General features: G+C 40.5%; 1 protein-coding gene across 1 annotated transcript in view; it reads right to left on the bottom strand.

Annotated features, from left to right (window-relative positions):
- Positions 1-16,949, bottom strand: part of LMTK2 (lemur tyrosine kinase 2) — an 84,336-nt gene that overhangs the window by 48,208 nt on the left and 19,179 nt on the right. Inside the window, exons 2-4 of the mRNA XM_055339704.1 lie at positions 12,437-12,558; positions 8,644-8,788; positions 493-566 (exon numbers count right to left, since the gene is read on the bottom strand). Coding sequence (XP_055195679.1) covers positions 493-566; positions 8,644-8,788; positions 12,437-12,558 — 341 coding nt within the window. The remainder of the gene's footprint in view (positions 1-492; positions 567-8,643; positions 8,789-12,436; positions 12,559-16,949) is intronic.

Genomic DNA, 16,949 nt, shown 5'->3' with positions numbered 1-16,949 from the left:
CGGAACACCTCAAAAGATGTGTTCAGTAAAGTACTGCTACTATATATCCCTTGACAGGCTATGAGAAATAGAGAACAATTCTTTGCCATGGTTTTCATTATAATAATACTGTGTATCTATGGTTCTAAGTGGTTTAAGTATCATTAGGAAGACGGGGGAGAAGTGGAGAAAAATTAAAAAACAAATAATTTACCTTGAGGAGGATTTAGCTTCTAAAATTCCAGTCTTTCTTCCCTTCTTATTGTTCTATGCCAGCAATTAGAAAAGTATCTGATACATAAATAAAAGACCTTCTTGGAAAAATGCACACACTTAGAAACACTGAAGCTCACACTCCTATGTGGTTCAGGGCGTAAGGAGTACATTCAAGTAGTACCAGAGCAACTAAAGAAAATGTGAAATATCCTACAATACAACTCTTAATTAGCTTTAAATTCTAAACACTGTAACTGTGTTTAGAAGGGGGATAAAAAGTAAATGTGAACATTTTACCTTTCCAAACCAGCCATTTCCAATTTCCTGTATATAGTTTAGACTGTGGCGAGCAACTTGAGACTTCAAACCTTCTGTAGGGAAAGGAACAAAAAACAAAATATGGGCATTTAACCGGAATGAAATAAATATTAAAAATATAAAGTATAAACAATGTAAACTTAAAGCTTGTGCTAATAAAAGTAAAATATATTCATTAAATATATATATACCATCACTTTCAAACTAATACTGCTGAAATGGTTTTGGTTTTTAAAACTGACAATGTTTTTCTGAATGCATTTCTTATCCTGATACTTTGCACTGTCTTCTCATCTAACCACTCTACTATAACCACTAATCACCATTCCAATGGCTTTTACTTAGTCCTTAGTTTCCTGGTAGGGGGTGAAAATCTTGTCAAAAACTGTGTCAGCTTTACCAGAACTGTGGAAGACAAAGGGTTACAGCAACCAATCAAACCAGGAGAAAAGCCACTGAAATAGGGTAGATCTTTTGTCTTTTATCATAGCTCCACCACCCCCCCGCAAGCCCCCAGTGCAGCAGCAGTCTTAACGAGGACACACGTTCCAGTGTGTGTCTCGGTTCCAGACAGAGCACAGTGGACCTTAGAATTCCCAAGGAACTGTGTTCCCTTTTAATGCAAGTTTCCCTGAAGGACTGCCACAAGTGGCTTCCCTGGGTTTCACCAACTCCGAACTCTATTAGGACATCATATGCCTCAAAAACGGTGAAAGCCAAATGGACAAAATACTTCCATTTGGAACAAAAAATAAAAGTATAGAGGCAAAGAGTAGAAATGCTGAAAGCTTTACGGAAAAGCCGGGGAGTGAGATTTGGGAGGTGAACAGGAGCTCTGAAAAGCTATTGCAATAGAGGAATCTTGAGAGCCACCTGCATGCTCAGGGAAGGACACACACTCACAAAAGCCTTGAGAAGAATGTAACTTTCGCCTCTAGCTAGGCTTCATGCCCAGCACAAGCAGGAGGTGAGGACTATGGCAGAGCTCTAAGGAGCCTGGGTGAGAAGTGTCCCAACACTGAGCTAATCTGCAAAGACCCACAGAATACTTCTTTTGTTGTTTTTTTCTTCTCTTAGGTACACCATATTATTCAGAATGTCCAATTTTCAACAAAAAAGTACAAAACATGAAACAAAGAAGAAAGTATGGCCCACTCACAGGTACAGAGGAAATGTAAAAAAAAAGTGTCCCTAAGAAAACACAGATAGTGGTCTTACTGGACAAGACTTTAAATCCATTGCCTTGGGCAGCCCCGGTGGCACAGCGGTTTAGTGCCCCCTGCAGCCCAGGGCGTGATCCTGGAGACCCTGGATCGAGTCCCACGTCAGGCTCTCTGCATGGAGCCTGCTTCTCCCTCTGCCTGCGTCTCTGCCTCTCATTCTTTCTCTGTGTCTCTATGAATAAATAAAATCTTAAAAAAAAAATAAATCCATTGCCTTAACCATGCTTAAAGAGCAAAAGGAAATCACAAAGAACTGAAGGACACCAGAACGATGTCCTAAGTGGAGAAGAACAATAAAGAGATCCAAATTAGTAAAAGCCAAATGCAAATTTGGAGGAGCTGAGAAGTACAATAACTTAAACGAAAAAATTCACTAAAGGGGTTCAACCACAGAAGGAATCAGACAGAACCAGCAGTGACCTTGAAGAGAGTTCAAATACAACTATCCAGGCTGAGCAGAAGAAAAAGAATGAAAAAAAATCAATAAAGGCTAAATGACTTGTAGGGACACCACCAGGGGGACCAACATACACATGAGAATCCCAGAAAAGGGGAGAAAAGGGGGGCAGAAAGAATATTTGAAGATACAATGGTAAAAAAAAAGTCTCAATCTGATAAAAGGTATGAATCAATACATCCAAAAAGTTCAACAAAGTCCAAGTAACATAAATTCAAAGAAACCCATTGCTGAAACGCATTGTAACTGTCAAAAACTAAAGATGAATAATCTAGAAAACAGCAAAAGGGAACTGCTCATCACATACAAGAGATCTTTGATAAGATTAACAAATGATTTCTCACCAGAAACCAGAGGCCAAAAGAAGTGGGATGGCACATGTAAAGTGCTGAAGAACTGTCAACCAAGAGTTCTATACCTGGCAAAACTGTTTTCCAAGAATGAAGGAGAAATTAAGACACCTCCAGATAAACACAAGTTTAAGGAGATTACTGTCATGATACCTACCCTACAATAAATGTTAAAGGAAGTCCTTCAGGCCAAAATAAAAGGACACTGAACAGCAACTGGAAGCCATACAAAGATGACAGGTAAACATAACTACATAGGTAAATATAAAAGCCAATTATTGTATTTTTGGGTTTTTTTTTTAAAGGTTTTATTTATAGGGACGCCTGGGTGGCTCAGCGGTTGGGCATCTGCCTTCAGCTTGGGGCATGATCCTGGAGTCCTGGGATCGAGTCCCACGTCTGGCTTCTTGCACAGAGCCTGCTTCTCCCTCTGCCTAGGTCTCTGCCTCTCTCTGTGTCTCTCATGAATAAATAAGATCTTAAAAAAAAAGATTTTACTTATTTATTTATGAGACACAGAGAGAGAGAGAGAGAGAGGCAGAGACACAGGCAGAGGGAGAAGCAGGCTCCATGCAAGGAGCCCGATGTGGGACTCGATCCCAGGTCTCCAGGATCAGGCCCTGGGCTGAAGGTGGCGCTAAACTGCTAAGCCACCTGGGCTGCCCCAGCATTATTGTATTTTTGGTGTGTAGCTCCTCTTTTTATTTCCTACATGATTTAAAAGACAAACATATAAAATATTAGATATCTATGTTAACAAACATACAAGGTATGAAGATGTAATTTGTGATAACATAAAAGGATGGGACTGAATTCCAGAGTTTTTATATGGTACTGAAGCTAAACTGGTATCAACTGAAACACAACTGTTATAAATTTAAGATAATTGTGATCTGAAGGAAATATCTAAAAAATAAATAAAATGGAATAAGAATCAAAATGGTACACCAACAAATCCCAATGACTTATTTTGCAGAAATGGAAAAACTGATCCTAAAATTCATATGGGGGGCAGCTGGGTGGTTCAGTCAGTTAGGAATCTGCCTTTGGCTCAGGTCTTGGTTCTGGGGTCTTGGGATCAAGCCCCGCCTGCTTGTGTTCTCTCTATCCAATGGATAGATAAAATCTTTTAAAAATTAATTAAAATAAAATTCATATGGAATTTCAAGAGACGTTGAATAACCAAAACATTCTTGCAAAACAAAACAAAGTTGTAAGACTCATAAACTACTCAATCCCAAAACTTAAAACAAAGCTATAATAAGCAAAACACTGTGATATTGGCATAAAGCTAGATATACAAATCAACTGAGTCTGAAATAAACATCAACAAATATGGTCAGCTGATTTTCAACAAGGTGCCAAGACAATTCAATAGAGGAAGAAAGGGTCTCTTCAAAAATTGTTGTTGGGGCAACTAGCTAACCACCTGTAAGAGAATGAACCTGGAACCTTACTCATATCATATATAAATATTAATGGGTTAAAGACCCAAATTTCAAAGTTAAAAGTCAAAGACGACACCACTGGTGTAAATCTTCATGACCTTGAGTTCAACAAAGGCTTCTTAAGTATGACACTAAAAGCACAAGCAACTAAAGAAAAAAATAAATTGGACTTCATCAAAATTTAAAACTGTGCATATGAAAGGACACCAACAAAAGAGTGAAAAGACAACCTACAGAATGGAAGAAAAACTTGCAAATCACATCATTATTATGAAGCTATTAAATCATTAAGACACTACGGTACTGCAACAAAGAATTAACAAATTACTGAAATAGAAGAGAAAGCCTACAACAGAGCCATACACATATGGAACTAAAAAGCAGAGAGGAACTGAAGGACCAATCAATGACGAAAGCTCAGAAAAACACAGCAATGGGACAACTGGGTGGCTCAGCGGTTGAGTGTCTGTCTTTGGCTCAGGGCATGATCCTGGGTCCAGGGATTGAGTCCCGCATTGGGCTCCCTGCAAGGAGCCTGCTTCTCCTTCTGCCTATGTCTCTGCCTCTCTCTCTGTCTCTCATGAATAAATAAAATCTTTTTAAAACATTTTAAAGAAAAACACAGTAATCTACCAAAAAAGACTCATTCGTTCCTTAACAGCATGCTGAGAAATCAACTCAGGATGGGTTATGGATTTGTTTTCTTTTTAAAAAATATTTTATTTATTTATTCATGAGAGATAAAGAGAAAGAGAAAGAGAGAGAGAGAGAGAGAGAGAGAGAGAGAGAAGCAGGCTCCATGCAGGGAGCCTGACGTGGGACTAGATCCCAGGTCTCCAGGATCACAATAGGGCCGAAGGCAGCACTAAACCGCCAAGCCACCCGGGCAGCCCCTGGGTTATGGATTTAAAGTAATATGTCAAGGTGAAACCTTAAAACACTGTAGAGAAAAAAAGTAGTTAAGTATAATTTTGACCACAGAATAGGAAAGGATTTCTAAAGACATAAAAAGCTCTAACTCTAAAAATATTAATTTTAAAAAATTAAAAGAGAGAGAGAGAGACTGCAAAATTTCTAGCTTAAGAGGCTGTTAAATTTGGCTATATTAAAATCAGAAAATTTATCAAAAAATTCTTTTTTCATGTATATTTGACTAATTTTTTTAGTGCACATTTTGATTTCTTCTTCATTTTCTGTTTCCATTTTTACTAGTTATTTTCTTAGTAGTTACCATGGAGATTACAGTTATCATCCTAAATTTATAACAATCTAATTTGAACTGATACCAACTTAGCTTCAATAGTAATAGCATATAATATTTGACACCCAAATAGCAGGAACATAAATTAGCACAATTCCTTGTGGTGGGGTAAACTGGCAATATCCCCCCAGATTATAAAAAACGTGTGCTCTTTGACCACTTTTAAAAATTTATTATGCTAGCCCAACATCAGTGTGCAAACCAACATAGGCAGAAGATTATTTTTTTTTAAGATTTTATTTATTTATTCATGAGAGACACACAGAGAGAGAGACAGAGAGAGAGAGAGAGAGAGACAAAGAGAGAGACACAAAGAGAGAGAGAGGCAGAGACACAGGCAGAGGGAGAAAGAGAAGCAGGCTCCATGCAGGGAGCCCAATGTGGGACTTGATCCCGGGACCCCAGGATCACACCCTGGACAAAAGGCAGGCACCAAACCGCTGAGCTACCCAGGGATCCCTAGGCAGAAGATTTTTAATAGCAAAAGATTAGAAACAATCTAATTATCCATCAGTAGGTTAAATAAGTTGTGCTAAGTCCATACAATTTAAATAGTAGAAAATTGTGAGCAGTAATAAATAAGCTCCCTTTATGCATATGGAAAGATCTCTAAGGTATATCCATAAGTGAAAAAAGTAAGATGCAGAATATATTTACCATGCCCATAGGAGTAAAAACAGTGAGTGTGTTGGGGTGAGGAGCAGGTAAATGGGAATATTTACATCAAAAAAATCCAGAAAGATGTCTAAGAAACCAAGAAGAGTGGTTACATACAGACAGTGGGGGTAGGCGCTGAGGTCAGATTCAAAGACTGGAGGCTTTTCACTATATGTACCTTTTCATGTTTTGGGTTTTCAACTGTATAACTATTTTACCTATTGGTAAGTAAAATAAGATATATTTTTTAAAATGTGTAGAGTTTCTTCTAGATTTGCTTTTGAATATGTGGTGTACTTTTTCCACTTAATGTATCACAAAAGCCATTCATCCTTTTACAGGACAACATAATGCTCCATTGTATGGGCTTACCATAATTTAACAAGATATGTCCTGTCAGATATTTCACTGACCCTGCAATAAATTCCTTTGTAGACATTTATTTGCATACTGACATAAATAAACTACTGAAAGTGGAACTGCTGGATCAAGGGTAAACACATTTTACGTTTGGATGCATACTGTCAGAATACCCTTGGGAAAGAGCATCTCCACCAACTGACAGCCCTGGTAAGGGCGACTGTCCAAGTGCCAGCTTCCCACACATGCCCTTCGCCCATCACCACCCAGGGGCTTTTCTTCTCATCTTTCTTTAGCTGTTATCATCTTACTTTACATTTGTATTTCTTTAATTGACAGTGAAATTCCGATTTTTTTATTGGCCATTTGAATTTCTTTTCATGAGTTTCTCCTTTCACATCCTTGACTTATCCTTTCCTATTATTTCCTATTGTTCTTCTTCCTATACATTTATTTGTAATCTTAATATATATTAATAACATGGGGTATTTTTAGACATTTTTTGTAGTTTACAATTTTTTTGCTACTTGGTCAAATTTGGTTATGATGTCTTTTCCCATACAGAGTATTTCATTTTATGAGTCAAATTCACCAATATTTTCCTTCATGGTTTCTGCATTTGGTGTCAAGCTTGGAAAGCCTTCTTACATCCCAAGATCATAAAAATATTCTGGGACTATTCAATGCAGAGAAATTGAAAAGCATTTCTTCCTATTAAGAAGAGATTTAGAACAGAGGGCTCTAGAAACACAGAAAGGTATATGAACATAATGAGAATGGCTTTCCAGGTCACTACCATTTCTGTTGTGCCCATGATTGCACTCCAATCCCTCTCCACTATGCCTTGGATAGAAGCTGCCTGGCCCTTCCCTCTTGAGCCTTCCTGCCCACAGTGAGGGGTCAGCACTATCAGACTGGGGGAAGCCAACCAGAATAGCTCTCTGAGGGCTTTCTTTCTGGTTCAGAGAGAGAGAAGCAGAGTTGGCAGCAGCCATGCTCCAAGCTGAGGAAAGGAGCTGGTGTGCAGGATTCAAGCTGACTCACAAAGAGGAGAGAGATGAAGAGTGAACGAAAAGCATGATGGTGACCAGGTTCCCAGCTCCAGAGGTTTCTAAGGTCTGCCTACCCCCTACTCTTTCCATTGCCTGGTTCCAAGTGTCAAAAAAGGTCCCTTTTCTGTGTATGCTGATCTGAGTTAGGATTCAATCACTTGAAATTAATTCATGGGTATTAAGACTCCAAGATGGCAAAAAAAAAAACCTCTCTTAAGTATAAAGGAAAGCCTATTGTTAAGAAAGCAAAAAGAAGAGAAAATATTTCCATTTAGAGAGAAGTATACTTAGGTTACTTAGGTGATCCCAAGGGTATGTTAAGACTCCTGTCAAATTTCACTATTTTGTGAGCCTGGGTGGTTTGGTGGTTGAGCATCTGCCTTTGGCTCAGGTTGTGATCCCGGGGTCCTGGGGTTGAGTCCTGCAGCAAGCTCCCCACAGGGAGCCTGCTTCTTCCTCTGCCTATGTCTCTGCCTCTCTCTGTGTGTTGTTCATGAATAAATAAATTTAAAAATCTTAAATTTTTTTTTTTAAATTTTCACTATTTTGGTTGAAGTAAGGGTATTGTTATTTACAAAAATGAAAGGTAAATACTACATGTTAGTTTTTAATGTTGCAAAACCTACAAATTAAAATATATACCTATATGTCCAAATATTTTATAGGAAATGCACCCCAGCTGTGTCATGTTTTATCTTACTTTTTAAGTCACATATACTGCATTTCTTTTAGTGCCATCTTCTAGGTTTACGCTACCCTAAACCTACACCACCATGCATAGAACCACAAGAGGCAGGAATGGCCCTGTGCACAGATACAACAGCCTTCTCTTAGTAGTCTCAAAAATCACTGATTCTTGAACTGCCAGTCATATTCTATTTTATAACAAGAAATCCATCAACATCTAATCAAACCTCTATCTCAGGAGGAAAAGTCCATTCAACTAACATATTCAAATATACTGCTCCTCCTCAAACACAGGACATCCTGGGAAAGATAGCAGTGTCCTACTCAGCAAGATGAGCAGTGTCTAGAACTACCCAAGTAAAGGCCAGGAGCTCTGTGTGAGCTCGATTTCTATGAACAGAGGAGACCAGTTTATTCTGATACCAGACCCAGGGTCCAAAAGGAAAGGACTACGCTTCTGCAGGCATGCAATGACCAGGCCTCTATAATTTAGCTTCCCCAGAGAGCAGAAAGGAGAGAACTAAGCAAGCAGACCAGACAGGCAATCCAAGTATTTTATGATTAGCATCAAGGTTCCCACTCTCACCTCTGAGAAATGATTCATGAAAACATGACACTGGGACATAGGACCTTACCTACAGAAGGCTGGAGCTGGGCCGGAGCTGGTAGTGAGATATTTGGTACTGAAAGCGTGAAAACTTCTGCCGGTGACTGAACAGAGGGAGTATCTTCTGCTGGTGGTGTGAAATCTATTTCATCATCAAAATTATCTTCAAATTCCTAAAATAAAAGAGGAGCAATGTCATACTTGATATGAACCAGCATATTAAAAACATATGCTAACTAACGTCTGAGACATGAGCATTTACTCACTCATCTGAAATACACGGCCTTAATTTTTCCCCCCAATTTGTACCTACTTAAGTAAAAAGCATACATAATTGTGTTCTCCAAAGTGAAATAGCAGAATTGGTATGGTTTGAAAATAAATTATCCATACTTTATGCAACCTTTTCAACTGACAGCTTGGACTTAAGTGCAACGTTTTCTAAAATGATCATAGACCATCAAGTGGAAATATTGTCTAGGTTGGAAATTTTCAGTTATTAGAGCTTCAGCTACTCTTTTTTCTTTATTATTCACTTTCGCAAATCTTTTAACATATTGAACCAAAACAGATTCATTTTATTTTTTTTTAATTTTTATTAATTCATGATAGTCACACACAGAGAGAGAGAGAGAGGCAGAGACACAGGCAGAGGGAGAAGCAGGCTCCATGCACCGGAAGCCCGACATGGGATCCGATCCCGGGTCTCCAGGATCGCGCCCTGGGCCAAAGGCAGGCGCCAAACCTCTGCGCCACCCAGGGATCCCTGGATTCATTTTATTTTAAAACTATATACACTTTTCTAATTGCAACAGGATTTCAATCAAGATAAGGACAGTTAAAAGACCTCAGAAAAGATCCTTTCTTTCTTTCTTTTTTTTTTTTTTTTGGAAAAGATACTTTCAAGGAAGTCTTATTTTCCTGGGAAAGTAATAATGGAAAAGTTATTGAACTAGGTAGAAAAATCATCAGTGTCTAAAGAAGGTGAGGATGAAGCTGTGTAGCATGTTGGTACTACTGACACACTCAGAATGTCTGGTTTTCTGAAGATGGCAACTTTAAAACCAATGGTGTGTCTGTAAAGCTATAGAGATCTTTTAAGTGACTCTGTTCAGCAGAAAGCTACCATGACTCCTGCTACCATCATTCTAGTGAGCTGGGTCTCCCTTGATACCCGTGTTCATTTAACATTCATACAGAGAATGATCAAGGTCATTCATTTTCTCAGATAATTAATGAGTATTACCCCACCAGGCACCATAACGGAAGCCGAGAATAAATCAGTGAACAAGACTGTTTTCCATTCCTCTACAGAATATCCTTCTTGGGCAGCCCGGGTGGCTCAGCGGTTTAGCGCCGCCTCCAGCCCAGGGCGTGATCCTGGAGACCCCGGATCGAGTCCCGTGTCAGGCTCCCTCCATGGAGCCTGCTTCTCCCTCTGCCTGTGTCTCTGCCTCTTTCTCTCTGTGTGTCTCTCATGAATAAATAAATAGAATCTTAAAAAAAAAAAAAAGAATATCCTTCTTTTCATTTTCCTTCTCTACCACTTCTCCTTGCCATTCCCCACCCTCCCTACAAGGAAAAAAACCAGAAGGTAGATTTCTCTAACATGTATGTTCTCTCATTCTTACACATGTTACCTACATTGTCAAATGATTTATGACATTTACTGCTATTTGTAATGGGGTGGGGAGGGACCAATGAGGTGCCGTAATTTCAATCCATGAGGCACCTCTGAATGGAAGAGCTTTGCTCAAATCCTTTTTGGATATGCCTAAACCTTCTCTCATTAAAAAAGATTTGGGGGGGCCTGGGTTGGTTGAGCATCTCCTGGTTTCAGCTCAGGTCATCACCCTGGGGTCATGAGATTGACCCCCATGTTAGGCTCCATGCTGAGCAGGGAGTCTGCTTGGGTTTCTCTCTCCCTCTTTCTTTGCCCCTCCCACTCACTCTCTCCTTCCCTGTCTCTTTCTCTAAAATAAATCTTAAAAAAAAAAAAAAAAAGACTTTATCCATCACTCCTACCTTAAAAGCAGTATCACTCAAAACTCTGGCAACCAATGATTCTAAAGATTCAAAGAGGTAAATCAGCCTAATAATAAATATGGGGCTAGGGAGAAGACTGGGTCGCTTTTCTAGTTATACCAGCCACTGCCTAGATACTCGGGGGGCAAGTTGCTTCCTTTGCTAGGCAGCAGCTTCCTAGTCTGGAACATGACTTCCAAGGGACGGAGGTCTCTGACACTAAAACTAAAGGAATGGACACTCACCTTCAGTCATGTCTTACACAGCTGGAAAAGATCCTCTATACAATGTGGTCCTGGGGCCATATGTGCCAGAACCATGTGGGTAAGCCTGAGAGAAACACAGACTCCCAGAATCGACATCACCATGAACTCCCTGGGTCAATATTGAGACCCAGTCAGGTCAGAATAATCTAAGGCAAGAATGAGGCATCATGACCTGTGAGAGAGCCTGGATTTCTGTTTCAGCAGCACCGATCAGACTTTATCTTTGTCCCCAAAAGACAAGGTGTCTGTACACAGTCCCTCAGCAAGACTGAGGGTCAAGGGAAAGAGATTCTCTGCCTACCACTGTGCCCCCATGGTGGTACAGTCATTAACTTCCCACAGAAGTGTCTGTAGTGATTTCAGGGCCTGGGAGCTGATATTGTGAATAAAGCCCTACCCGTCTGTTTAGGGTAGAATCTTCTAAGGAAAACGTCCTGTACTAGTAAGTCTTTTCCTTTGGCCTTCCTCTGTTCTCATTCTCCCATGTGTGTTAGCATAGAGCCAAAAGGACAACACATCTCCTTACCTCTTGGAGCTGCCTCCAGACTCAAGGTAGAGAAAACACAGAAACAGGTTGTGAGACCCTAGAAATAATGTTCATGTGTCCACTAAAAAGAGGGTTTTAGCTACAAGACAGCTTCCTCCACCCCCCAGTTTGAACCAAAGGCCCTCAGGGCCCCCCTGACAACCCTAGGGCAACTAGCAGGGCTCAACATTAAGGATCATTTTCTCCACATGCATTCCTTCTTTTTCTTCAAGTATTCCTCTTTAACAACTATTCACTGAGCCCTACTGCACACCATCAGACATATGCTAAGTTATTGAGTAGGATATTCCAGCTGGTTTCCAGCAGATTCCACCCTTCTGTGGCTACAACACTAGGCCCCTCCCCCCCAGCCCTACCAGAATTTACAACTGGTACCATTCTTTCTCCCCCTCAGAGAACTCAAGGGTTCAGGTACAACAAGAGATGATCTTTCTCATACACAAAACATATTGGTGGATCCCTTGGCCTCAGTAATCTTCACCACCACAATTCACCAGCATACAAAAGTTGGGGCGGGGGGGGGGGGGGGGGGGGGCGCGGGGATCAGCCTGCTCTTCCTTATAGGCCTTACAGCAAGTGAATTCAATCATCCTTTATTCTTCACTTAGTGAAAATTAAAATAGGCAGGTGGTTATTGTTACTGATACTTTAAAGCAGGGTCAGCAAACTACAGCTGGTGGGCCGAATCCGAACCACTTAATTCTGTAAATAAAGTTTTACTGGTACACGGCCACAACCATTTGGTTTCATGTCTCATGTCCATGTTGAGGGAGCACCACAATGGTGGAGTTGAGGCTGAGTAGCCATGACAGAGACCATCCAGCCCACAGTATCAACTATTTACAATGGCTTAATATATTTACTGTTGGGTCCTTACAGAAAAATTCTGCCCACCCCTGTTCCTGAGGGACTGTGATACACAGCCCACCTATCGTTAAATGTGACAGAGGATGATCTGAAGTGTTTCCATCATCTGCACTCACCTTGAAGTCTATTTCCGGGTCCTTACAGCAGGAGACACAGTTTGCAATTAATACTATTAATACCAGTAAACTGCATGCAGACAGGATCACAAAAGATGAGACTTCTACAGCAGGTGCTTCTCCTGAAAAGAGAAAGAATATTAACAACACAGACATTCCAAAATCGACTTTAATATGCAAATCAATAGGTTTCCTACCCAATATAAAGGGAGCCAAGAGTTAAGAAAATAATGCCTAGCTGTTCAAGAGAGAGCAAATGACCAATCCAGGATAAGACGTCAGGGTTTTAAAAAAATACTTTGAATATGGAAAAATCTTCCATTTACAGAGGAGCTAATGGGACACTCCCAAGCTCCCCCCCCCCCCATAAATCCTTCCCCCGGCTTCCACACACATCAACATCTTACGTCCCCAGTGCAAAATGATCAAAATTAAGACTGTTAATATGCTATAATGCTACTCAGGTTTCACCCAGTTTTCCCACGTCCCCTTTCTTTTCCAGGATTTCAGGCTACCAGCGCTGCACTCACTCCTCTCATCTCTCTGATCTTCCTCAGTCTTCCCTCATGTCATAACTTGGACACTTCTGAAGAGTGTCGGTCACCATTTTGTAGAATGTTCCTCCAGTTGGGTTGCCTGTTGTTTTCTGCCTAATAACTGGACTGAGGTTACAGATAGGTGGGAAGAATCTAGAAGACCACAGCAAACTACCCTTCTAGTCACATCAAATCAGGAGCACACAGCATTGGCCAAATTTCCTCCCAGTAACGTTAGGCCTCATCTCCTGGCCCAGGTGCTTTCTGCCAGGTGTCACCACTGGTAAGTTACCACTTTTCCCCTTTACAGATCCCTTAAGAGTGGGTCACAAAGTCCAGTTCACACTTGCAGGGAAATTTTATGCTGTACTCCCTGGAAGGAGGAATACTACAGAATCTATAGACATATGTTAATAATGTCACAGTAATTCATATTTGGAAGACACTTTGAGGCTGTGCAAATATCCCATGTCTCTCTAAAGTCTGGCACAGTTATTTTCACATTTGTCACTGTGTACTATCTGCAATAATTACCACTATGACGTTCTAATGGCGATCTTCTATCTCCCTCAGTCCTTCTACATTTATTACTTGAAGTTCTTCTATAAGGAAGATTTGTCCCTTCTCCCTCAATTATTTATCTGGTCATTTATTTAGTTATGGACTCATAGACATTTATTTTATATTCTTTGGGTTACAATCCATTATTAAAATTATTTTATAGCTCAAATTGTTCCAGCTTTGGTCCCTGGCAGCTCTCTCAAGTTGACTACTGGATCTTCTGGACATGCCCCATCTTTTCCTTCTCCAACACTTCCTTATTTTCTGGCACAACCAGAAGCTCTAGGCTTTTCTTCTGTTCTCCCTGCTCCAGCTTTAGAACCAGCCACTTCTTCAAGGAGCCTTGGTCAGAGTAAGAAGCTTTCTACCAGAGCATGGGGCTGCAAACTACAGCCTGTGGCCTGTTTTTGGCATGGGAGGGGAAAGGGAGACCCCAACTTAGAATGACTTATATTTTTAAAGGGGTGTTTTTTTTGTTTTGTTTTGTTTTGTTTTTAAGATTTATTTGTATTTATTCATGATAGACATAGAGAGAGAGGCAGAGACACAGGCAGAGGGAGAAGCAGGCTCCACGCCAGGAGCCCGACGTGGGACTTGATCCAGGGACTCCAGGATCGCACCCCGGGCCAAAGGCAGGCACGAAACCGCCGAGCCACCCAGGGATCCTGTGTTTTTCAAAACAAAACAAAATGAAACTTTTCCTTTCAGCAAACATCTTATTTGCTAGGGCTATTCTGAAGCTTTTCTTTCTTAGGGTGAATTGCTTTGTCTCACCTAGTGGTGTTTGACTAAGAAATAAATGACTTTATGCTGCTTGCTTTTTTGAGATGTAACTGACATATAACATGTAAGCTCAATGTTCGGTACACTGAGGGGAAGCATGGAGATAAGTTAAGGAATGAGGTCACTGTTTTCTTGAAGTGAAACTATAGAACCTGAAGAAAATAAGAACTAACCCAAACTCCTATGTGAAAAAAAAAAAAAACATTTTTTTAAAGATTTCTTTATTTATTTGAGAGAGAGAGAAAAAAACATGAGTGGGAGGGATAGAGGGAGAGGGAGAAAGAATCTCACATAGACCCTATGCTGAGCATGGAGCCTGATGTGGGGCCCAATCTCACAATCCTGAGACCATGAACTGAGCTGAAACCAAATATGTTCTTAAATATAAATGACCTTAGTGAAGAGCAGAGAAGTCTGAAATCAACAGCAAACAGGACTAAATTCCTTTCCAATTACAAGAGGTTCCTCTGGGAAAGGACAATGCTGAAATTCATGCTGTTACAAGCAGGGATCAGGCCAGCTGAAGCCTTGCTCAAGTCAGCTCTTAAGAAAGTAAGAGTTAACCAAGGGTTGTTAAGAATCTGCAAGTTCCTGGGGTGCCTGGGTGGTTCAGTCAGTTAAGTGTCCAACTCTTGATTTCGGCTCAGGTCATCATCTCAGGGTGGTGACACTGAGCCCCGCATCGGGCTCCACATTCTGCATGGAGTCTGCTTAACATTTTCTCTCTCCCTCTCCCTCTGCCCCTCCTTCTACTCATATGCACTCCCTCTCTCTCTAAAATAAATAAAATCTTAAAAAAAAAACCTCAAGTTCTAAACCAATAAAATCCAAAACATAGAAAAATCCATTTATTGAACAGAGAACATAACTTGGTGATTCCTCTCAAAGTCAGATGTCCCTGAAAACAAGGACTCCCCAACGAGACACTTGTGTACACCCAGAAAGCTAAGTGTTGAGCAGAGAGCCACTGAGAGCCACCTCTCTATGACCAGAGGTCCATAAGAATGGCATTTCTTCTCTTTCTCCTGGCAGCTACCACCCTCTCTCACCCTGCAGAGCCTCTGCTTCCCAGTGGTATTTATTCTTACAACTTTGTTTCATTCCCCTGACTCATATAACAATGATTAAATAGGACTCCTGAGCTTAGATTGCAAGCACTTTCATATACACTGTATTTTATTGATTTTAAGAGCAGTTGTCCAACTCATTTATTTTTATTCTTTAATTTTATTATTTATGATAGTCACAGAGAAGAGAGAGAGGCAGAGACACAGGCAGAGGGAGAAGCAGGCTCCATGCACCGGGAGCCCGACGTGGGATTCGATCCCGGGTCTCCAGGATCGCGCCCTGGGCCAGACAGGCGCCAAACCGCTGCGCCACCCAGGGATCCCTGTCCAACCTCATTTTAACATTCCTAAATGTCAGGGGCATCTTAGACTCAAAAGAAAGCTAGTTTACACTGGCAGTATTCCTTCTTTCTTAATGGCACAAAAATAAAGGTGTGTCATAGTCAATCATATCAGAGATTTGTTAAAATATAGTAGTACTCCATTCAAGCATCACAAGACCTCTGAGGGAATCTGACCAGCTCCACATCACATATGAGACCAGTGAGAAGCCCAAACTCAAAGTGAGAAAGTGGCAGGGCCAGACTCTGGGTTCAGGGGTGCTGAGAACAAATGCCCCATTGCTTCCTTTGATACCACATTGTTTTGCCTCAAGGAGGTTAACTTTTAATACTTAAAAACAGCCTAACCTAAGTACTTTGAACCAAAGGCCACTGTTGTTCATTAAAAGTTCATACTTCTGGTGCTCTCCTCCAAACTCCACAAGGTAGATATTAAATTACTTTTTCCTGTCTTTTCACCATAATTTTTATCATCACATACTATCTATTTATTGTAAAATTTGATGAGCATTGCCTGAAGGCCAGCTCAATTATCCAGTTCATAAAACTGTCTTCTATGAGTCATTAGGTAGGCATGAAAAGTCAGACTCATGTTAAAAATAACTAGTTATGAGGGGTTTTGCCCTACCTTGATAATGTACTTATTTCTGTTAAGACACTGCAGAGGCATCTGCTTTCTCATACTCAGATTTCTTCCACGTAGGTGAGGTGTACCTCAGGGTCCCCCAGTGCCACTGAAAGGCCTCTATAAATTACCGCCTGAGAAGAAATTCACTGGGTAGGCTCAAGAGAAATTTTTTTTACAGCTGTACCACTTTAAAAGAGTATGTTATTTACTGTATTTTTCTTTTTATCAGTTCAAAGCACTGTGCTTTAAAAAATTCAACATACCAATGAAGGAAAAACTGCCATAAAATGAAGATATCAAATCCACCTATGAATAGGCTGGAAGGTGAGATGGGTTTGCACAAACCACAGAGAGCAAGTAAATTCTAGATGTGAAGAATGACAACTAAAATCCCCACACCCCAGCAGTTCAAACTACAAACTGGGCCCCTGGAAACAGGAAACTAAGAAGACAGCTTTCCTTCAACATTCTCAGCCTATAGCATTCAGAAATGCATAAAGCAGACCAATCACCTACCAAAGAAACACATCAATGACCACAGGAGTGTCTCCACACTTTTAGGCAGCTTTACGGATTACAAACCGAAAATGAAGATAA

Source organism: Nyctereutes procyonoides, unplaced genomic scaffold (assembly GCF_905146905.1).
Source record: "Nyctereutes procyonoides isolate TBG_1078 unplaced genomic scaffold, NYPRO_anot_genome, whole genome shotgun sequence".
NCBI lineage: Eukaryota > Metazoa > Chordata > Mammalia > Carnivora > Canidae > Nyctereutes > Nyctereutes procyonoides.
Note: the sequence above shows the minus strand (reverse complement) of the source record. Positions and strands in the feature narration are given on the sequence as shown.